Here is a 22828-nt window from a genome sequence, read left to right as displayed (position 1 = left end):
TTGGAACAACATTGATAATTCAACAAGCTTCAACAACATTGTTAACAATACTGTTCAGAGGGTGCAGCACAACATTGTTCACTCCTGTTTTTAACAACTTGCATCAACATGATGATTTTTACGCGTGTAGCCCACTGTAGCTACTCGCCTACTGGTGGGGGGAGGTGCTAGGAAAATAAGGTTTTTTTCATTTTTCCCAGTTTACGTCAGAAACAGCTTGAGCGCAACCCCCCTGCCGCAAGGTGGAAGGGATGGCCAGATTCGCCAGACTGGATGATAGAAATGGACCTTTTGCATAATAGACCAACGAGCTTACGATTTAGGTAACAAGAAGGGAAAAAATCACAGCTAAAAAGAGCATACCGAAATTAGTATAATTGGCAAGTTTGGCCGCAAAATGTCAAGTATTACGGAAAATATAGCCAAGCAAAGTAAGCGATTTTGTATATTTTTTTACTAAAAAAAGCCGGAAGCGTTTAACGTCAAACTTAGTATGTACTTCTTGGAAATTTCCATTTTGTTGCCTAAATCAAAAGTTGGTCCATTATTATTGGCCGTATTTCTGTAGAAAAGACAAAATACAAACTGCACGATGCACGCATGCGCAGGAGAGAAAATGAGGTCGGTATGCGAGTGAATAAAACAGAGGCAGATGAGCCACGAACAAATGTTGTTTTTGCTGATTTTTTAATTTTATTGCATAATTTTTTACAACTTTGCCATATAACTGTTTTACTGAACTACAGTTGATATTATTTTTGTAGAATTCTCGTATATTAAATATATATTATATGTTTCATCTTCTAAAGTCGCATTTTTAATTTTCATCGTAGTCACCATTCAGAGAAACTAAAGTGGAAGATATAATTGTAAGTCTAAAAAATACTAATATAATTAATATTGTAAGTTAGTAGAGGTAAGATACGTCAATAATTCTTCCGGAACCCACCGTATTGAGCATGATGAGAGACGCAGAATCCATAATGCCAGGATGCCGTACTAAACGAGCAAGTACCAAACATTCCAAAAGCTGATCGACAGTCAGAATCTCTTAAACAACGATATCCTGAGAAAAGACTACGTTTGTCGTCACCTATATTGAAATATTCAGTCACACTAAGATCAATAGCATAGGAGTACTAGCCTGTATGGCTGTATCTTTAACGATACTTGGAACTAGTTGAAGAATAGTTTACTGAAAAAAGAGTAAATTTAAAATATTTGTACAAGGTATCAATGTAAAGGTGACGATTGAGGGATGTTGGATTGATTCAAGTTGTATATTAACATGGATATTTGACATACACCCTGCCCCCCCCCCCCCGTCAGTCTACGTCTGGAAGTCATATCACACTTTATAAACCGATCGACATGCCTTTGATTAATATAACAAGCGCTTAGAATATACAACTTATTAAAAGTCGGTTCCCAGAAGCAAGATTGGTCACAAATCCTACTCTGTAATAAAGAATAGACCATTATAATGATTTCGTACCTTCGTTTGTGTCTTTGGATAAATATAATCCGTTTATGACAGTTATTAGAAAAGCAAGAAGGAAAACACAAATCACTTTTGTCATTTTTTGCCCTAAAAACAGCACAAAAAAGAGGTTTTACGCATTCACTTCATTCTTTATGTCTTGTGCTCTCAACTCAAATTTTAGAAAACATGCTTTCATAAATTGTACGGCTCAATGCATGTAATTCTTTGTTTCATCTTTTGTCTCTTTCAATAGGTTGGACTCCTACTGCCGTAGACAACAGCTGCAGTCGCAATTTTTAACTTTTCTTCTGGAGAGAAATTTCACTAATTTTGGAACACTCCCTGTCGTGAAAGATTTGCGTAGGTGGTTTTCTTTCAAACGGCAGCTATATTTAGAGTGCGTGGGGTTGAATCAAGATATGGCATTCATCCAGTTATTTCAGTACTTAATGATGCGGACTTTATTGAAAACGTGCACGTCTTTCATGTTTTTATTTTTAATTAATTTATTGAAGTGTTTTGTATCAAGGTATAGATGTCATATGGCAATACGAGAAGGTATATTAAGGAAAACCTGCGTTATTTGATAGCAAATAGTCGACATGTTGCACACGTTGCTTTCAAATCTCGCATATAAAGTTTATTATATAAAGAAAACAATTTCATGAAAGAAAGAATTTCGCAAAACCGGGCAGGTTCATAGCGAATGATGACGTTGGGTGATTTGGTTAATTGAACAAAGTTCAGTGTTTTCCAGTCCACCTTACTTTCATTTATTGCGTGTACTAAATGAAGTGAGGACTGGGAATGATCAGAAGTAATGATAACCAAGTAACGAACTAGTGGACATGCAAGAGATCTGGCTTAAGCTTAACTACTTTCGTGAAAGAAGCTAGGTAAGAAGGAAGCTTATGAGCCTATGATTGGCATGCGGGTAAAGGCATAGAAAAAATAAATCATCGATGATAAAAGTAGCCCTTGTTAAACGCATTCAATTGTATTAATGATTAAATTCATACAAATAACCTGCCATGCAGCATTTCAATAGCTAAGCTATATTAAGGCGTGGATGATCAAGGTTGATGCACGAGGAATAAAAAATAAGTAAATAAAATAAGGATATCACAACAATACGTGCGTTAGTAACTTCTTAGAGATTAGTGGTAAAATGTTGTTGTTCTTGTTCATTTTTAGCGGTTCAGGCGTATTTCCTTCGATATAACACTCCATAGCGCAATTATTTATATTTACGTCAAAAAGAGCCTCAGGACAGGAAGGAAAGTAGTGCGGTGAGGTTAAATTGCTATGGCTACTCCTTTAGGACAAATGTACTATGTCAAAATCAGTGTTTCCGATGATATTGCTGCGATATCAATTAAAATTCTTAGCTATATACTTATTTAATAGTAAGTTCATAAAGTTTATTATGTCACGAACTAAATAACTATTTGTGACTACTTTACGATGCTAAGAACGATACATACAAAAACTATATATTAATTTACGCAAATTCTTAAAAGAAATTTTACACTGTCGTGCATCCGGTTAAAACATATTTGGAGTGATGCTGAAGCTTTGCAGAAAATTTGTGGTCATATCATATACTGATTAAAGCCGATTGTTCATCAAATTTTTCTGGTGTAAATTTATTACTTACCTATATTCGCTATAAATTGTTCCTTGAATGCAATTCTTTGAACTCTGAAACGAACAAACGTTAAAATGAGTGTTCTAGCATGGACAGTGGGTGTTTTATATGACGAGCAGAGACGCAAATTAATTGTAAATTTGAATTATGAACAGCTTGAGTTAGGCGTTGTTCGTATAATTAAACACCAGGGATTCTTTATACGACCGGCCGACGCTTCCACGTATGACAGTTTGTGAAAAGATTTTGAAAATTACACGCAGGATCCAAATCTTAATAACATAGATTAGTAGCTACAGTGTAAAATTCTCATTAATTTGAGTTTGTATATTATGCATTCGTTACATGCATTTTAGATTAATGACGTTGATTACACGCTACAAGTTAACATTTAATTAATTTCGAACTTTTTTCTGTGATGAATTCAAGTGCTGCAAAGATTTGTGTATAAAAGCAAAGATTATTTAAATTTAAAATTAGTCTGTTTACTCACGAATCTGTAGTCTAATCGCCTAATGGCCATTTTTGTCAGTCCACTACATAGCTGAGCTGTTTGCATTTTATTCCATTTCGTTTCATTTGATGGTTCATGAACTTCTACTTGAACAGATTTAAAACGATGCAACAACAATATTTTCAGTATTTTTTTCACTCCGTTTACTTTTCTAGAAATACTTGAGTTGTTCGGGTGCCACTTGTATGCACCGTGATCCAAAACTCAGTGACTGAATACTCGTTTGAAAGATGGCTTAATTACTGTATTGACAAAGGAAAACCCAGTAAAAATAAACGCGATCAAGTAATCAAAAGCTGAAGGTATTGGTCGGGGTATATGAAAACTATCTTTCAGGAAATCTACAGCTTTAGTTCTGGGGTTTTTTTCCTGTTTTGTCCATTCATTGACTCGGCTTCTTTGTTTATAATTCATGACGGACGAGATTTTACAGACACCGCCACAAACGTAATTACGTCAATAAAGTCATCATTTTTTGGACGAATCACTAAAATTACTGAGATAAAAATGAGTCCCGCAGGAAAAACACGATGATTTCGCCATTTTAGGTCATATATTAATTGGAAAAGGAAGATTTGTCTTTTTGAAATTATAGTGAATCGGAAAACAATTAAAATCGGCAAAATGCTTTTCTAAGCAACACTGCCAACAGCTGAAGACTTTCTTTGTCTTTGATGGCGTAATGTTCAGGGGCGATTTAGTCTAGCAAAGAAGCGAAAACCGGCAAGGTTTCCTCTAAAATCGCTCCTGAACTCATCTAAACGACTTAAAAACCGCGGGTTTGAAGTGTGAAAGGTACTGACCTACGATTATACTGATCTTTATATAGTATACACAGGTCAGTGAGTAAAGATCTGTCAGTCGCGATTACAGAAAAGATGGCGAGTGAACATTTTGCCTGAATACATGACTGAAAAAGGAAGAGCTGTTTTATTATATATGAGCAAACGAAAATATGAACAATAGACTTCAGTTTGATTGCGAAGCAATACCATAAATAACGGTGAAAAAACGATGTTTTTATGTCTGCTACTCTGCTTTTTGAATGACGTCGTCAATCAGTATAGTCTTCGCCATCTTTTCCGTCATAGCCATAGGAGATATGCCTTTTTTCATTTGGATTTAAACTTTTATGTACGTTGTTTATATTGAAACAAGAACAGCATTGAGCTTAAATTATTACCACGGGATAAAATATATTTTATATCGGCAGCTGACATGTTAGCTAAGCTGACAACTATTAGTATTACTCAAATAGCCCGGGTAAATTATGCACTATATATGCATATTTTTAAATTTATATACAAAAGTATTCTCTGCAGTCTCTTTTGAACAAAACGATTTTACGTTCATCGTGAATTGAACAGACTGGAGATTATATAAAAACATACAATCATTCATGTAAGCAACTGCACTGGACTGCATGATAAATCAGATATTAATTTCCATAATGTTTCGTCTAAGGCTATAAGCTCAGGAGTATTAAAAATCACTGCTTGCTTTGTATCAGCACCTGCGGTCTTATAACAGAAACTTCACGTGGCAATGAAATATTAATATTTATTATACTGGATGTTGAAGGAACAAGCTTCTGTTGTGCATGATATGCAATTACAACTTCATGAAAGAGAAAGAGGTGCATGATGGTCCGGATCACAAAGATTAAACCGCGGTTAACCGAGGACAAACCTCGATCCAACCGCTGTGAGACGGAGGTTTAACCTCGGTCTGACAGACATTTCTTAAGATGTTTTCGATACGATTATTGTGTTGTCGTTCTCAGCTGTTCATAACATTCCGTTCGAAAGCGAACGGCGACCGCGATCGTATTTTTCCCTTGTGGTCGTCTGCGGTTTCTATCAGTCGACCGCGACCGAACCGCAACCGAACCGCGACCGAACCGCGACCGAACCGCAACCGAACCGCGACCGCAGTGTTTGGTTATTTCTGGACAGTACTGTGTATAATACTTTAGTCTAAAAATGAGTTACTATATAGTCACTTCAGAATTTCATATTCTCAGCGCGATATTTGATCTTTTGGATCAAATCATATAAAAACATGCAAAGTTAAAAACAAAACCGTTTAAGGACCGATAGCGTCGCAGCTTGTAGATAGGAGAGTAACATATCGGGACAGTGCCAGCGTAGTCAGCACGATAATTAGGGGGGGGGATATTCATACACTCATGATACGCAGGATTATTATTTCTTTTCAAATCAATTGTCTTTAAAGTCTGTTAACATGAATATATGAATATGCCCTCCAACAATTATCAATGCTGGCTACGCCACTGAACATTTCATTTAGATTTATTAACGCATCCGACTTTTCTAAGAAATTCAATTTTTGCTGCCTCTTAATGCTCCCGTATTCCAAAAAGTTGCCTTAGGTATAAACCATTGATCACACATTGTTTATGCTCTCATATCCGTGCAATAATAACGCCAAGGCAAAGCTTATTAATCAACCATCTTATAAAAAAACTCCGTAGTCAAAAGAAAAGCAAAGCCTGCAACTTTGACGCAAGAAGGCTCATTTGTGCAACCGGTAATTCGTCTTAAAAAAAATAATTGGCGCAAGGTTACCCACAGGTTACAATAACATGCGAAAAATATCCAAACTGACTGCATTATATAAATGTGCCAAATCAGAAGCATAACATTACCCGCCTCACCTCGCAAAGACAGACATTAACTTGAGTATCATTTCATTGTGTTTTACTATAATATATTTCAATGAAGTCTGCGGTAAACTTGATTATTGTTCTTTACTTCATCTATGCAACACCCCATATGGATGCAAGATTTCTTGGAGCTCGTTGGGAATTTGAATGGTCTGGAGGGACTGAGGTAAGGAGAGGAGATTAAGCATTGTATCTCGACTCATTTCAACTCAAATTGATGTATAACAGTCTGGATCAAGCGAGAGGCGATATAGTTACATAGAAAGGGGAAGTAATAATTCGATAGTAAAAAAATAAACGAGTGGGATTGTCAGTGGAATCAGTGAAAATTGGTTATTTTTCTTAAGGAAATGGTTTACAACTGTTCGTCAAAGCAACAATGCCCATCAGGTTATTGTTGTACTGGTCTTATCATGGTGTCAGAAGATGAAGATTTGGGCGTTTGCAGAAAATATAAAGCTATTGGAGAACAATGTGTTGATAAAATATATGTAAGTTCTAATGTTAGACTAGTTTTTCCAAGAAAATATAGATAGGAAATTAGTTGATTCTTAACACTGAACTTTATTAACACTTTTCAACGTATCGTATATTAACTCTGCGTGACGTGCTCTTTGGTTATATTGCAACATCAAAACGATTCAAATTTGGTTGAATGTTGATTCTTGTCTCGTATTTTGACTCAGGGATATAATTGATTGCCCCCCCTTGGATAATTAGATAATATTTTAATTTCCAGCCTGGAGATATGATATGTCCATGTGCACGCGGGCTCACTTGTACACGTGATACATTCTCTGAAGTTGAGGTCCACACTTGTGAAACTGTGGCTATACATCAGGGACCTTGGGGGATGTTCAAAGAACAAATGTGATCATTTACGGAAACATATTATATTTAGCTGAATCAGGGAGTAAAGCATATAATGCTGGCTGAGTACACAATAAAGTCTAAAGTGGAGATGTCAACTGTTAACGGATTATAATAATTTACACATTAATACATTTGCCTACATTAGGTAGTTATATAAGCTGATAATATAAACGATAGAAATTAATATAACTGGACCGCACAACTACCAAAAACTACCTAAGTTTTTTGCATGTTTTTGCATATTCACACACGTTGTAAAAAACAGGCGTCTTGCGGGTCTTTGAAGAATTTTAGCTGAGTTCAAATGCCTGTAGATTTCGCTTATCTTTAGCCAGGGCAATGACACGATGTTCATGATCCATCTCAATATATTCAGCAACAATGTAAATAAAGGATAAAATAAAACTGTAAAGAACACTTTAGGAACTTGTCTTGTTTATGGCTGAACATGCAAACATTTAAATGCATGCAATCACATAGTAAACGTTTTTCCAAATGACAGACCTAAAACGTTTCTTGAAATTACACCGATAACGGTTATAGAGGATCAAAGTTTAACGATGTATTTTTTTATGCTTTCTCGAGATTGAAAGCCTAAAATGGGTTTAAACTACACTGAGTCTATATGTAACTAATATAAGTGTTTCGGCTCAGCGACTTGTGAAATCCATAATAAAGACATCATGCTTCTATCGGCCAGACTGACCAATAGATTATGTTAAACACAACGAAGGCAACGGGGAAAATGACGCGAGCAAATGTATCCAACTCATAACGAGGCTTTTTCTTTCCTTTTATTTCATGCCGGTTGCTTGTTGCTTGCATCAGGTCCAGGCATTTGGAGATCTTCTGAAAGATAAGGTCATCCTTTTCTTGATTAGGAGGATTGGGGGCACTGTTCTCACTGTTATCCCCTGGTGTCGGTTTCGATACACTGTTTATCCTCTTATTGAGACCTCGCCAATGACTGTTTTCATTCAGGGCAGGAGGAACGTCGTTTGCCGACATATGTTTGGGCGTTGCCTGATAACGTAAAAAAAGTATGCAATTGTGAACGGATGTTTTGCATCATAAATTTTGCTTGAACTGAATCACACAATCATGTTTCAAACTGAAATCACAAATGGTGTGTATATGGACAGATAATAATAAACATGGATGTTCCCATAAAACAACTGATATACTCGGTTGTTCCTATAAAACAACTGATATACCCGGCTGTTCCATGGCCAGAAATTGCGGACATGGAATATGCAGATTGCCGTAGCAAATTTGCATATCTGTTCAAATATTATTCGTTTGCAGAACTATAAATTATATTGCGCATTCTTAGATTTTGCAAAATTTAAGAAAATCATTGCATCTTTGCTATTTGCCCTGGTTGTTTCTTGTAACTCGTGTCATATTGAAGATCCTGAGGTAATATTTTGCTGGCAAAGGTTTATGTCGGCTCTGCATTTTTATTTTATTTCTACGCTATTACGGTTTTCGTTTTATATGGTATTCAACGTTATAAATGACCAAAACTTTGTTTTGAAAATGCAGGACGAATACTGATAAAACATTTTGAAATACTGTATAAAAATATTAAGATTAACTTGCTCTGCAACGAGCAATTAAGGCAAATTATAATTGACCTACCTAAAGGTGTATTTTTAGCGTTTAGTACTGTGCACATTACAGTTTACTATAAACTCACGAAGCTTTATTTTGACACCATATGCAAATTTAGGCGGAAGTAGAATGTTAAATATGTCCGAATTTTCTGGCCATGCTATAAAACATAAACAGAAGTATGCCTACATTATGACTTTCTTTCTGTCTTGAAACAAGACTTTCAAACCTCCAACAAAGCACGGATTCAATAAGGCTGAAGAAAATGAACGCAAATGACGATAACAGATAAATATCCATTGCTTTAACATAACTCATTTTCGGCACCGACGAATTTCCATAACTTAGCAGAAACATAATGGTTAAGATCGTGGTCACACCAACTGTAAGACGGTTCCCAGTGTCACATTTGTCCATCCAGAACGCGATCCAACTTAACATCACGAGAATAGCACAAGGCAAATATACCTGGAGTAAGTAGTAGCCAACACGACGCTTGAATTCAAATGTCGCGGTTAAAACAGTAAAATTACCTAAAATTTAAAGGAAGAGCGTATCATATCAACGCGGGAAAACAGACGGAATTTGAATGGCAGTTCGTCCTGATGCATCACGCGTCGTATAAATACGGGGGGGGGGCAGAATACAAGAAATAATTTCCCAAGTCCAGTGCATGCGCGATTCTGTTTCGTTTGACATATTCGTCTACGTAGTTCAGTCTAGATCATGTCGTGCGGTTATACTCAGACGAATTATCTGCCAGACGGATCATTTGTCCAGACGGATCATCCGTCTCTTTTCGAACATCGTGTACCTGATGCTACTATTTCCATTTTTAATCACTTGATTAAAAAATATAGGGCTTCAAGTAGGCCGCTATTGATACTGACAACCAGAATTTGCATTGAGCTTACCGGAGTAATAAATAACATTGCGAGTGGAAGATGAAGATGTTGATAACACAAATTGTGCCAACTCTCTGATCAATGTGCTCGAGGTGGAGACCTTTCCTTCATCGTTCCATGTATATAAAACAGACTTCACCGAATAACCATCTAAAGCAAATAATCAAAATATCATACGATATGAATAGATTCTTCTAAAAAAAAGAAAATATACGACATGATGTTGTGACTAGGGGCGTACGTACTCTACGTAGTGGAACACGTCCGAACAACCAAGTGGCAAGTTCTCCTATGGTCAGTTTTGGAAGTCTACATGGCATTTACTCCCAACGTTCGTCTGGTATTACAAAATAATTTAGCGTTTAATGAACCGACCACGTTGCTAAAACTAGGGATGCAGCAGCACCACTAGCGCCCCTACACTCCCTCCCCTTCCCAACGCTACGCCCTGGTTTTGACAACTGACAAGTTGATCTGATTGACAATCCCCGAATTCCTTTGTAACACGAGTACTCGTGTTGAAACTCGTGATTAGTATAGTGCGTGCGTGTCCGGTGTTGACATCAGCTAGCTTCAGTAGCTTGTCGCTGTGTGCTGATTCATAAATGCGGTTCTAATACATATAGTGTACTTCACTATTTCTTTAACAAGCATTCCCTCAAGAGTCTACAATGGAGTTTGCTCAAACACGAGTTATTCTGGGTCAGTATGGAAATGAAGTTATTAAATCAAATGGCAAGAGCGCAACCAGTTCCAGCTGTATCCCTCAAGACTGTCAAAACTTTATCGTGGATTATAATTGTACGTGTGCAGCACAAATTGTAAATTATACAACCTGCCATGATCATGTAATATCAGATCAGGCTATTCCTACTGTGCTTTGGTCAATTTCTGCGTTCATTTTGCTCCTATTCGTTTCTGAATTAATTCTTATTCGGTATGTATACATTATTGATATAATTTCTGAAATTAAGCATATCTCGCATATAAAGCAATGATCTCTGCAGTAACGTGAATTTAAGAACCTTCGTGCCTATAGCAGATGAGATTTACCTAGAACAGCACTTCTGAGAGGAAGGGCATCTGGAAAGTCCTTTTGGTTTTGGTTTTGAAAGTGGCATAATTTACGCTTGACATTTATCTGAGAAAATATTTGCCAATTTGGGCATTTTGTGAAATTAAGAACTACCCAAAAATTTGTTTTCTATTACAGTCCCATGCATACCTTCATGTGGCAAACCACCAAAATACTACTTGTATACTTCTCCTTGATTTCCTTAATCACACCCTCACTTTCAATTCTTAGATTTGGGCACTCCTTCATGAACAGTGTGTTTGGAAAGCTGGTGTTTTTGATGGGTATAGCTAGCAGTATTGTTACTCAATTTTGCACAATGCCATACTTGCAAGAGAACAATCAAAATATTACAGTATGGTATAATATATGTCTTGGTGGTGTTTCAATATTTTTTTTGATATTTGGATTCCAATTTTTATTTGAGAAATCAGAAACAGATAACATTGGGTCACATGACAGAGGTATGGGACTGGTTGTTGCTATCATTTCATTATTTCTAGTTGGTTTGGAAGTTGTGCTCATAGTTATGGTTTTCAGACGTGAGAATCTCAGCACTGCGTTTGCTTTATACTTGTTGGTTTTTGCATTGCAAAAGATTATTCAAGTTGTAGTCTACATTCGCATTCGCAGATGCAAGCCCTTTTCTCAGGATGAAAAATTACAAAAAGGAGCTGTGTTTTACTTGAATTTTTTATCCTATTTAAACTTTACTTTATGGTTAAACAGCATACCATTTACAGATATACAAATATATGATAAAGTTTCACATGGTGACATTCTAAAGTATGTTGATGAGACATTCAAGGCATTAGTTATTGATTACAGACTTTTGTGTGCTTTGCTCTTTTTGGAGCATTCATTGGCAATTGATGATGAAGAAGATCAACAAGATGATCAATACCACTATCGGGCATTTCAAATTGAAAGAAAGCATTATTGTTATACTGTTTTTGGTGTAGGTATTGGGCTAGTTCTTCTCGCATTCGAATCTTTAAATGCAGCTCAATTTTGGAATGAAGGGTTTCCTCTTGTTGTCAATCTCTTCCCTATTATGTCTGATCTCATTTTGGTGCTCTTGGGAGTCATGTTATTAAGAAATGTCCACACGTCTGTTTTGCATGGCAAGAAAATCAGTTTTGTTTTCCTTATGGTGCTATCAATGGGTGTTGTTAGCATTATTTACTTTTTTTGTTTTGGTTTACTTTCATTTTCATCATTCAAGCATGATAAACCTATCTCATATGTACAATGGTCGGGATGGGTGTTTATTTTTCGAGGATCAAGCATGTTAATTTTTCTACTTGTATATACTGGTGTTACTGTTCATACCATGGATTTTATGCAAAATTTAAAAACAAAAAACTTTCTTTTTGTCTCTGCCCTTTGTTGCGGGCTATTTGCACGGTTTATTGGTAGTATCCTTGATGAGTTTGGTGGTATAATGCATAAAATAGCACACAAACACCTCGAAACAAAGAAGCTTCGAGCTCTTCAAGATTTGTTTGTAATTGGGCCACTATTTCATCTTGCTGCCACTTTGCATCTGGCGTTACATTTCTTGCTACTGGTTTGCCGTCTTTTTGAGAAACGAGAGGTTATTGTGGATGATGAAAACGTGCAAAGGAATGTTATTGCGGAAGATGAGAACGTGCAAAGAAATGTTACTGTGGAAGATGAGAACGTGCAAAGGAATGTTACTGTGGAAGATGAGAACGTGCAAAGGAATGTTACTGTGGAAGATGAAAACGTGCAAAGCAATGGTGATGTTGATGAAAATACACCTTTGTTATCTAGAACGATATAGTTTTTGTTCACAGAATTTAACTTGTAAAATAACTTGTTATTGTAAATTGTAACGGGAGAAATATAAAGATGTAAAAGATGTAGGGTCTTTGCAAGGTAAACTAGTGCCGTAAAAAGAAGGGGGGGGGAATAGAATAATAATAATAATCTACGCTCGGATTTTATGCTCGATTATTATAGTCTGTTCGCTTTTTATAATCTTATAGAAATTTAGAAGACGATTTTGTAAAAATTGTAAAAATAACTCGCTTTTGTAGAGGATGGAAGTGTTACACTTATATAGCTTATTAAATTTTTTAGTGCTTTGCATTGTGGATGTGATCAGTTTTACTGTAGTAATTCACTAATATAAAGATTACTGACACGGTTGACAAAAAGGGACAAAAAATATCACATTAATTCTTAAAACGACTTTCGACATTACTAGCGTACTAGGGGGTTATCAATATTACATAACTTACATGAAGAGAAGTGAACTGAACACTTTTGATGATCCATTGGAAAATCTCGCAAATCCATTAAACACGATGTTTTCAAATAGGCTCTGTAGAGAAACAAAAAATCCTCTAACATAGATTCTCGTTTGAGACGGTTACATAACGGTGATAAGGTAGAAGATAGCGGTGAATATAAATCGATATTTTAGTTCATTGTTCACTTCCTCCGAGTCTTGTTCGAGTCAAATTGGATCTTTATATATTTGTGAATGTGATTATGATTGGATAATAATCGTGTTAGTGAAGACGGTGGAGTAACTAGAGTTAATGATGATAATATTGATGTAATGATTGTAATAGTGCATGATTATGATGAAGTTAGCGATTATGTGCGATTCTTTCTCCGATTAAACGCACCCTCTACTGTAGGTCAATCTACCAAGCTCGTCTAATTTAATCATGCTATGTGTGTGTTCGTCTGTCATCATCAAATCACTCTGTCGCGCGTTAACACAGTAGGTATCTGGTATCCAAAATAAGTTAATATCTTTCCCAGTTACAACTGTTGGTGTTTTAACTACATTCTTCAGCCGGGAATCTGTCCACCTCTGAACCAAATACACATAGAGTGAAAATTCCTAGAAAATCAAATAAAACGAGAAAAAAATATTTTAGTGTTTTTTCGATTGTGGCCGGAGTTCAAGATTAATTCAAATTACCATGGATGATTCTTTAATGTCGTCAAAAGATTCAATCACCAATTCTACATTGAGTTCAAGAGGCTGTCCTGCATGAGATCGAAAATATTATCTATCAGTTCTAATCTGTTCCACTTGAATGTCCTTAGTAGAATGTTACTTTATTTACATGAAATAGTTTAAAATTCTAAATAGTTCTAAGTTTTTTACTTCATAAAGGTTCAGTTAGCTGTCATTTCCAAACAAAAATCTACAGAAATTGTATTAAATAATTTTATTGCCAAAAAACTTCTTCCAAGCGTGCATTTTCACTAATCATAAAAACTTCATTCATAGAGGTTCAGTTAGCTGTCATTTCCAAACTTCATTCATAGAGGTTCAGTTAGCGGACATTCACAATTTGCTTCGATTTCACTACAGCAGAAAACCGAAACCGAAAGCTATTTTCCTGAACCTGATCGCTTCTCCCAGTCCACGCGCGAAATATACTGAAACTGTTCCACTTTATATTCTTACATCAGCACGAAAACTATATAGGACCTAAAGTACGGCTAAAGGTCCGTTTGCATGCAATTTTCTACATTTACGAGATTTGAACTAGTGGATATGTTATGGACGCTCAATAAGGGCACCCATATGTATAGATGATAGGATCCTGTATGGTGTGAAATGTGCCGCCCTGTACAACAACGCGATATTGCATGAGCGTATTATAGTTTAAACTTCCAACTTTTATGCTACGTTTTTCGTTGCGATTTTCTTTTGATTGATGTGAAAGAGCTAGCGAATAGTAACGCAAGCCCTGATATATAAGAGCTCTTATTTCTGGATTCTTTGGAATATAATCAGACAAAAGCTGTAGTTCAGTATAGTTATCCTTTTAATACCTGGTGCAACATGGTTGTCGTAGTCTTTTCGCAAAAATGCAAGCAAATCTTTGGTTCGACATTTCCTCCATGACTCCTCCTTGGGCAGCGCTCTGTCAAATCACAAGCGAAATGAATGACTATAACTTTCTATAAGACTATATCTTGATCGAGTATAATGGCCATAGCCCATGTGACCTTGTGATATATGCATGAGGGATATCTGCTGTCAAAATCAACGGCTTTTCAAAGATGGATGTACTCATGGTGGAAAAAGATTCTCATGTCTCAAAGAGGAAAAAGATTCAATACGCCTAAATCAATTTGCACGAAGGCATATATGTGTTCTGATCTACCTCAAACCCATGCAGGCGCTTCAGTTTTGCTTTTTCTTCGTTGTGTTGGTTTTCGTGACGAAAAAGCGCCTGGAAACGATCGAGGCCGAGGCTGGTTTTCCATGCACTAACAATGTAATGGAATTAAAATGCAAAGCCGTAGAAAAGATCCCAGTTCTTGGAAAAAAAATTGTACACGCGGGATGACATCCGGGGCCGGTTCTGCATTAATTTCCATTTTGAACTTACCGCTGTTTAATTTCGAACAACCTGCCAGAGAAGAAATACATGCGTGAAGGCTAATTTCCACTCCGGAAAACGAGCAGCGGATCGGATTTTTTTCCGAGCTGGTCCGATCCATGAAGTGATTTCGGATCGGTTCAAAAAAAGTTAAAACTATTTGAACTTTTTTTTATCCGGTCTCGGACGCTTTCGGATCAATATAAGCCAAAAATTTCAACAGACGGCGCACCGATCCGATCCGATCCGCTGCTCGTTTTCCGGAGTGGAAATTAGCCTTGAGAGACTTAAAATCGGGATACCGTGCGATCCTGGGCGTTCGACTGCATGCATGTTACGCTGCAGTCAGTTATTATATTAACAAACATGCAGACATTGTTGTAACACTGGTAGTCACTACTATAGTGACTAGGACGTTGATGCCTGGCTATTGGGGGTTGATGGAGGCTAATTGCTAAACACAAGGCTTGTTGCGTAAACGATACTCCGAAGTATAGTGTCGACGTTTTTATATAGTTAACCGGTTGACTGCATGGTAGTTATTTGTGAGTCTTGTCCTCCTACATAGTTTGTGCTTATATATCAGTCACTGGCTGCGATGTTTTATAATAGACACGATCTGTCTATCTCACACTAATGTATTCTCAACGACAACAATCTATAAAGACTATATGCTTTGTTGATAACAAAAGAGCCGATGTTGCATGGGGTCCAGCGGCATTGCATGAGGCATTGCGGCTGATAATGAATTAATCTTACCCCTTGTTGGTTTTATTGATACAAAATGATTGTAATTAAAATATTTGAAGAAAATGGCTTATTATCGGAAATTTGCTGTATTGTTAGTATGTTATATTTAGAAAATATAATGTGAACGGACAGCGTTCATGTGTGTGGTTCATATACGATTTTTTGTCAAAACATAAACAGTATATAATTTAGTTGTGCAGCTGAATTTTGAACGTTTTCTGTTTTTGTCTGACCTTTAAATCCAGTATAAGTGCTGTAAATCAAGTATTTAACCAATGCTTTAACTTCTTAACCAGTTCAGGCACTACATTCTATGCTATACAATATACTAAAAATTGGCCACCTGATAGTCCCTAGAAATTGTAAATTCCATAGAAATTGTATTATAAAATCTTATTGATTTTTTTCTTCCAAATCCAAGCGTGCATTTTTTCAATATATCATCATAAAAACATTTTAACTGACATATTCTCACCGTTTATTATTTGCTGCATTTGAGTAGAAAGCCAGTATCATCATTGTATTCGCAATAAAGAGAATTTCCAAAAACGTTAGTTTACTTCCCATTTTAAATCCTATTTTTTTATATCAGCTGTTGAAATATAGGCAACCTGTTGGTCTTGATAATATTGTAAATATATCTACTTAATCCGTCACTCAAATGCCTCAATGCCAATGGTAGGTTTTCGATAAATCAGTTTATCGTTAGCGCTATCCTTGATACAGTTCGCTCAAATTTTTAATGTACTGTTTTATTATTCATGATTTAGAGTAAGCTTGGTAGACCACAGTGACATTTTAATTGCGATATTATGGTAATTATAATACGGTAATTGCACCGACAATTGTTTTTTCAGAAATGGAGGAAAAACAAGAAGGTTTATAAAATAAATGCTAAGATTAATTTATTTTATATTTTTCTTCAATATCCTTCGTATCATTAACAAATCATGGACCTCGTATTTTATAAATCCTATAGTCTATAGATCGCAATTTGCAATATAGGCTAATGAAACTTGATAATGTTGACACCGCAATATCATGGCAAGTGGTAAAATACGACTAGAGCGGGGAAAGCGGTCTCAGGTGACCGTAATTCGACGGCCTTAGTCCTCAATACCAAATCATGTTACGGTTTTAGGAAAAACACTACATGCATGCATGCATGCATGCATGGGGCAGTTGTCGCAAGCTTGTAGGCCAAATAGTATTACATCTTGCATGGGCCGGTTGTTCAAAGGCAAAGCTGCCTATAGGTTAGCGCTACGTCTGACCCTCGGTTAAATTTTACTCAGTTGTTTTGGTTTATATAGTTCTGCACTGCTGTTCGTTTCAAGGCTTTGCAAAATAAGTTTTATATTTATACACAAAATATTTATGGGAAAACATGTTCAACAGCATAACCGAGCAATTAAAAAAACTGATGTAAAAATTTGAGTTAACCTAGGATTAAGCTAACCGGCTTTTGAACAACCGGCCCCATGTGGGATATACTGATAGGAGCTAGGATAACTATAAGTCATAAGTCGCTCTAAAATTGGTCGTACTAACCGGATGGTATTAACATGATTAAATCTTAGCATTCCTGAATGAAAAATTCCTCTTTTAAATTGTTGGATCCATGTTTATACCGCTTTTAAAACTTTAACGGTTGAAAAAGTCACTACCCGGTGGATAGCGCTATGTCCGTCTTCTGTACAGCAGTTCTAGCAGTACTGATAATCTTTGTATGTAGAAACGAGGAGAAAACAAGGTGATTTAACTGATTCTGATATCTCCTAGATCTCCGCGTTCACGTAATATAAATGAAAACACTCAAGGTTCAGTTAATTGCGTGCTTATGTTGTTTCATGAATACAAGAAAGGTTTGAAGGGTCGTATTGAAATTATGAGAGTTAAACACTGAGAGTTTACGTATATGTAGTTTGTATCAGATCCCCAGAAGAAGTGTTCATATTATTTCTACCGAATTATTTTATTGTATATCAGTATATATAGCTATATATTCCACAGACATTTAATTTATCAATACAATACTGAGCATCTTTATTTATTCAGCTTTTCTCATGCAATCTCATTATCTATACAATTCCTCGCTTTCTGATCGTTTGTTCAAAGGTCGCACTTTACTAAAAGAGCAATGCAAGATATGACGTGAACTTTATAACCTCTCTCAAATTATTTCAATATGCAAGCACAGATGCACTGTGTGTTGTTGTCATTTTCCAGTCCGTATTATAAAATAGGCCACACACGACAGAATTAAGCGATAAATTATATGAAAATTGTTCTCATCGCAGTTTTTAAATCTAACGATAATTGTAAATACTTTAATGACACAGTGCTTTTAATACACTCTTGAGAAGAGCTTGCAGAGCTTGACGGAAATCTTTTTTGTAATACGTATACAACAACGGATTTACGAGAGATGGTAAAAATACTATAATCTGTAACATTTCTTTTAAATTGGCTGAGAATTTACGAAATTTCTCTTTGTCAACATATGAGAGAAACACTCCAACATACCAGGTCAACCAGCACACTGTAAATGTTCCTAGCATCAATGCAAACGCAGTCAAAACCTTCCGATTCTGTTGTGTGGAGGATGTTCTATAAGAACTTTGCTCCACGTTGAAGTTATTATCATGTCTCAATGGACTTCCTTGAAATGTCAGATTGTAGCTCTCAACAGGAGAGGTTTCGAGCATTGTGAAGGAGCGGTGAATTGCACTAAACATCCGCACTTGGGCGAAAACAATCAGGATAAAAGGTATAAAAAAGAAACCAATGAAGGTCACAAGAAAATAGACTAGTTCCTTTCGAACAACCTCAGCATCTTTTGAATGGCCTTCCCGCAGCCAGACCAAAGGGATAATAGCAACGAACGACGAAATAGCCCAAATACATCCGCTTGTTACACGAATATGTTTCTTTTCAACGACCCAAAACGGTTGTAGAATGCTGATATACTTCTCAAAAATAGTCGCCAGAATGTGAAGTATGGTTGAAAATGCTAGAAATCTAAACAGCGTTGAAGAAGCAACACAAATACTCCATTCTGAATTTCCAAAACACCTCAGTGTGATAGGAATGACTATTGTTCCTGCTGCGAGGTCAGATAGCGCCAAGCTAGCCAAAAGAAGATTCTTTGTCGAACGTATATGTGGATTGATATGATATAAAAGTAGTACAGTGCTATTGCTGAGCGCAATTAAGACAGATAAAATGATAAAAACGATTTTATAAATCGTTGGGTGACTGTATTCTTCATCACTCTTTATATTCAAAGTCCTATTTGGACTAAAAGCTTCCATCTTTAATCAAATAACGTCAAATTTTCGTGCATTTCCCACTGAACTTCGAATTCTGCTCTGCCAAGAATGGATGGTGTCTTTGTAAGAGGTCTCAGAATGAAATGAACGCTCCCTCACTGTAATGACGAAATGAAGAAAACACAGCTGTTCAATCGCAGCTTCATTGGTCTAAGATGATAAACGTTACGTTTAATATTATAGCTGTTGACAGCTAAACAGACAAATGCAAATTTCAGTGACTCTATCGGATTTAGGGGGTTTGTGTTAATGACCTGAATGAGACAGATTTGAATTGTTCTTACTCAGGTAATCTAAGCTTGAAGCGTAAAAATGTGGTAGAAGAGTTTCGGTTAGATCTTATATGAAGGTATTAACAAACTAGACCTGCAGCAACAGAAGAAGAAATTTATTAAACTTACTAATGAACATACAACGCGTCAGCAAATTTCCCACACTTTTTAATGAATACTAATCAAAACTAAATTTATGAATTGACTGGAAAGCAAACTTTGAAATTCAGCGGATAGTAAAGTTCAAGGGAAATGAAACACTTGGCCGCCTTATCACTATAATTTTCCTTAATCTTGTGGGTGACGTATTTTTAGACTTACACGCAGCGTATTACGTAATGTGTGTATTACAAGCATGTGTTCCGAAAACATAGATATCGCTAGTCTCAGGACGGATTACTATTCATCAGCATTGATAATGATTGCAGCGCTTTTTTGATTTACCCGCATTCGTGCTTTTAGGAAGGTGTCAGTCTGAAGGCTGAGCGAGCTTTCCATTGACATATTTACAACTGACAAGTGGGAAGATGGGGACGACAATTCTACCTGATTGGGTGGGGGGAATGCACATTTGCGACTATAATGCTCTTTTTGAATTTTATCAGATTTTCATTACGACATTAGAGTCTAAAATCGTCTCAGAGATGAGAGATTTAGACATTTTCCGCCGTGCACTCAAGCCGATATTGACATGATCTGAAGACATGATATACGAAGTCGGAAATAATTGCCGAGACAGAGAGAAGAAGCAATACTAAGTGGGGGCTATTTTAGATTTATATTTTACAAAGATTTTTAGTTTTCCCCACAACTTTTACGGCGATACTTCCTACTTTTCCTTGCCAAAGAAGAGCAAAACAACCAAACCTTGTAGAAGAGCAAAACAACCAAAACAGTCTTGTCAAAACAGTCATAATTATAAGCAATTTTGGATGTTAGACCAAACATTGATATGTCAACATTTAATAAATCTTGTGAATGAATTAAATATACATGGGAAATTTGTCATTTATTATGTTTTCAAAAGGCTTCAAATTGTTTAAATTTTCATTTTCTACTCCGTTTAATCATCATATATAATTAAATTTTAAATGACGTGTTTAGAAATGATGCCGCTGATAATGTTCGCTTTTTTTCATTATTTTTCTTCATCAACTACGACTTAATTTTAAAATAGAGCTCAGTGGATTTAATTATAGTGCCCAGTCCTTTAGCAAAAATTTTTCTAAAAGATCTGATATTTAAATTTTTTGAAAAAGTTTTTTCAGTATTTTTAATGATTTTCCTCTTCTGTTGTGTTAAAACCTCAAATCTCAAATGATCTCAAGTGTCTTCAATGAATTATAATTACTTTCTCTGATTTTGAAAGGTTAGTAAATATTTACAAAAGGTTCAAGGACAGTTTTAAACAGTTTTATATTATATTTCGTTTCCTGTCACTTGTCGTGAATAGTTATTATTTTTATTCGTGAGTATTTTAATGTGATCTGTAATAGAAAATAATGATATGTTTTACCACAGTCACAGTTTTCATGAGAGCGAAAAGTTTTCGCAGACACAAGGTGAATATCTCTCAAGGAAACACTTACTTCCGTGCACTGCAAACTGAATTGCATTTGAGCCTTACAACGGATCTTTTTAAGATTTCAAGTCGTCTTTCCCATTTTTGCTATAACTATAAACACAGTTATTAGGATATACATGGTTTGGAGACTAGATGGAAGTACAATACAACTCATTATCTATGTTATTGTCCAGGTTTATGCAAAAAAATGGTCCCTTTCTCGTCACATGTCTATTGTATTTTTGCCCAACTAACCAATAGCAATGGCTTGGCTTTGCTCCTCAACCGTGACTTGAACAACATGTTAATTCAGACCTTACTATTTAGTTTATTTGTTCAAAATACAATAGACACGTGACGAATAAGGAACAATTTTTTGCATAAATCTACCTCAACATAGTTAATGAGTTGTATTGTAGTCTCTAAACCATGTATATTCTAATAATTGTTCTATAAATAAACGCAAGAGCGTCAATCCTGAAGATGACTGGGGGGGGCACAACTATCCCAGATTTGGGTAGTGTCGCAGCTCCTCGCAAGAATGATTTCCATTGGCTGAACTTTACAATACATTTCTGTTTCAACCAATAGCATAGCTTGGTTCTTTAGAAAGCATAGAATAAAAGCATTATCCAATTGGACGAAAGCTTCCGAGAGCTGCGACCCCCAGATTTTGGAGTTGGTGCTATGGTTGGTTGACGAATACCTGATTCGTATCCATATAGTATGGATTGAAGCCCTTGTGGCAGTGTTAGCACAGAATAGACTTGCCTACGTCGTAGAATAGACATTATACCAGAACTGACTCACTCATTGCATTTTGCTAATGTTTTCGTGTCCGGAATTTTTCAGAAGCGCACGCCCCATTCAACGCAATAGACCTTTTCGGTAATTACGTCACAACATTATCGTTTTAAATTTAGAACCACCTTAAATGAGACGGATTTCAAGTTTTAATTTCACAAGCAATGTGCAAAGATGCAAAACATCTTTCTATGAACCCGTGCATGAACCAGGTTGAAATTTCAGCCAGTTTCAACCAGGTTGAAATTTCAGCTCTGTCTGAGTTTGTAAAGGCTGGTAGTAGACCTATTTCGATTCTTCAAGCGCTTTAAAAATACAAAAGCTTTGTCAAGGCGATTTTTACTGGCCGGGTCGAATTGTTTTACGATTACATGGCAACAACACTGAGTTTCAGCCCGGACTGAATAAAACAAGCAAACTTGAAAGACTGAGTAGATTCTTCTTAATTAAATTAATTCATTCTCGAAGTAGGTATATATTAGCAATAATAAATTCTTCAAAGGGGGGGGGGGGAAGAACCGCAGCTCCCACGACTCCCCCCCTGGCCACGTCCCTGAACTGCTCTCTGATATGTAAATTTATCACTTTATTGCATATGCTCCACTGGTTAAAATAAATTTTAAAATCACCAACTACTTTTGTTAAAAAAACAATCAACCGCTCAAATTTATACACCAACAATTTTCCTCCCCGGTTAGTACGCAGCTGTGCTGAGGTCGGGGAACCACGATGTTCGTGTCGGTCATATGTTTTTCATTTAGTTCTTTCATAACTTCGACCGCATACTGTGAGTGGAGGAGAATATGTCTGAAAGATTTCCGGTAAAATATTTCTCTGAATCTTTGCTATCTAATAGTGTATTCTGTAGCTATATCAGGGGACGATACATAATTACCAGGGAATACCAGCTATCCAAGAACATCGCT

The 22828-nt window shown here is 36.2% G+C and overlaps 4 protein-coding genes and 1 long non-coding RNA gene across 5 annotated transcripts; 2 read left to right on the top strand and 3 right to left on the bottom strand.

Moving 5' to 3' along the window:
• Positions 1-683: 683 nt before the first annotated feature.
• LOC114521796 lies at positions 684-3673 on the bottom strand. Its single transcript, XR_003686847.1, has 4 exons — positions 3141-3673; positions 1496-1588; positions 950-1093; positions 684-849 (listed from the first exon to the last, which is right to left on the bottom strand). It is a non-coding gene; the product is annotated as an uncharacterized LOC114521796 (long non-coding RNA).
• Positions 3674-5914: 2241 nt separating this feature from the next.
• Positions 5915-7271, top strand: LOC114521868. The gene is made up of 3 exons (XM_028542438.1): positions 5915-6497; positions 6679-6822; positions 7071-7271. Exons 1-3 carry the CDS (start codon positions 6384-6386, stop codon positions 7203-7205), a joined length of 393 nt encoding a protein of 130 aa, XP_028398239.1. The 5' UTR covers positions 5915-6383; the 3' UTR covers positions 7206-7271.
• Positions 7272-7608: 337 nt separating this feature from the next.
• LOC114521867 (gamma-aminobutyric acid receptor subunit beta-like) lies at positions 7609-16651 on the bottom strand. Its single transcript, XM_028542437.1, has 8 exons — positions 16406-16651; positions 14627-14718; positions 13761-13828; positions 13459-13679; positions 13066-13148; positions 9733-9873; positions 9008-9351; positions 7609-8227 (listed from the first exon to the last, which is right to left on the bottom strand). Exons 1-8 carry the CDS (start codon positions 16495-16497, stop codon positions 7886-7888), a joined length of 1383 nt encoding a protein of 460 aa, XP_028398238.1. The 5' UTR covers positions 16498-16651; the 3' UTR covers positions 7609-7885.
• On the top strand, positions 10274-12978 carry LOC114521866. The gene is made up of 2 exons (XM_028542435.1): positions 10274-10660; positions 11030-12978. The coding sequence occupies exons 1-2, from the start codon at positions 10395-10397 to the stop codon at positions 12603-12605; spliced, it is 1842 nt and encodes a 613-aa protein (XP_028398236.1). The 5' UTR covers positions 10274-10394; the 3' UTR covers positions 12606-12978.
• A 1290-nt stretch (positions 16652-17941) lies between the features above and the next one.
• LOC114521808 (5-hydroxytryptamine receptor 1F-like) lies at positions 17942-19352 on the bottom strand. Its single transcript, XM_028542347.1, has one exon. The coding sequence runs from the start codon at positions 19242-19244 to the stop codon at positions 18261-18263; it is 984 nt and encodes a 327-aa protein (XP_028398148.1). The 5' UTR covers positions 19245-19352; the 3' UTR covers positions 17942-18260.
• Positions 19353-22828: the final 3476 nt, after the last annotated feature.

This window comes from Dendronephthya gigantea, unplaced genomic scaffold (genome assembly GCF_004324835.1).
Source record: "Dendronephthya gigantea isolate DGI-Jeju-01 unplaced genomic scaffold, DenGig_1.0 000021F, whole genome shotgun sequence".
Taxonomy (NCBI): domain Eukaryota; kingdom Metazoa; phylum Cnidaria; class Anthozoa; order Malacalcyonacea; family Nephtheidae; genus Dendronephthya; species Dendronephthya gigantea.
The sequence above is the reverse complement of the archived record's forward strand: the minus strand, read 5'-3'. Positions and strand labels throughout refer to the sequence as shown.

Bases quoted from the DNA above. Each gene is read 5' to 3' on its own strand.
- LOC114521868 (XM_028542438.1), top strand. From the start codon at position 6,384: ATGAAGTCTGCGGTAAACTTGATTATTGTTCTTTACTTCATCTATGCA. The intron at 6,498-6,678 runs GTAAGGAGAGGA...ATTTTTCTTAAG, and splicing joins AATGGTCTGGAGGGACTGAG to GAAATGGTTTACAACTGTTC. The intron at 6,823-7,070 runs GTAAGTTCTAAT...TTTAATTTCCAG, and splicing joins AATGTGTTGATAAAATATAT to CCTGGAGATATGATATGTCC.
- LOC114521866 (XM_028542435.1), top strand. From the start codon at position 10,395: ATGGAGTTTGCTCAAACACGAGTTATTCTGGGTCAGTATGGAAATGAA. The intron at 10,661-11,029 runs GTATGTATACAT...TTCAATTCTTAG, and splicing joins TCTGAATTAATTCTTATTCG to ATTTGGGCACTCCTTCATGA.
- LOC114521867 (XM_028542437.1), bottom strand. From the start codon at position 16,497: ATGGGAAGTAAACTAACGTTTTTGGAAATTCTCTTTATTGCGAATACA. The intron at 9,874-13,065 runs GTAAGTTATGTA...TATTTGCTTTAG, and splicing joins TTCAGTTCACTTCTCTTCAT to ATGGTTATTCGGTGAAGTCT. The intron at 8,228-9,007 runs GTAGGCATACTT...TTACGTTATCAG, and splicing joins GACAGAAAGAAAGTCATAAT to GCAACGCCCAAACATATGTC.
- LOC114521808 (XM_028542347.1), bottom strand. From the start codon at position 19,244: ATGGAAGCTTTTAGTCCAAATAGGACTTTGAATATAAAGAGTGATGAA.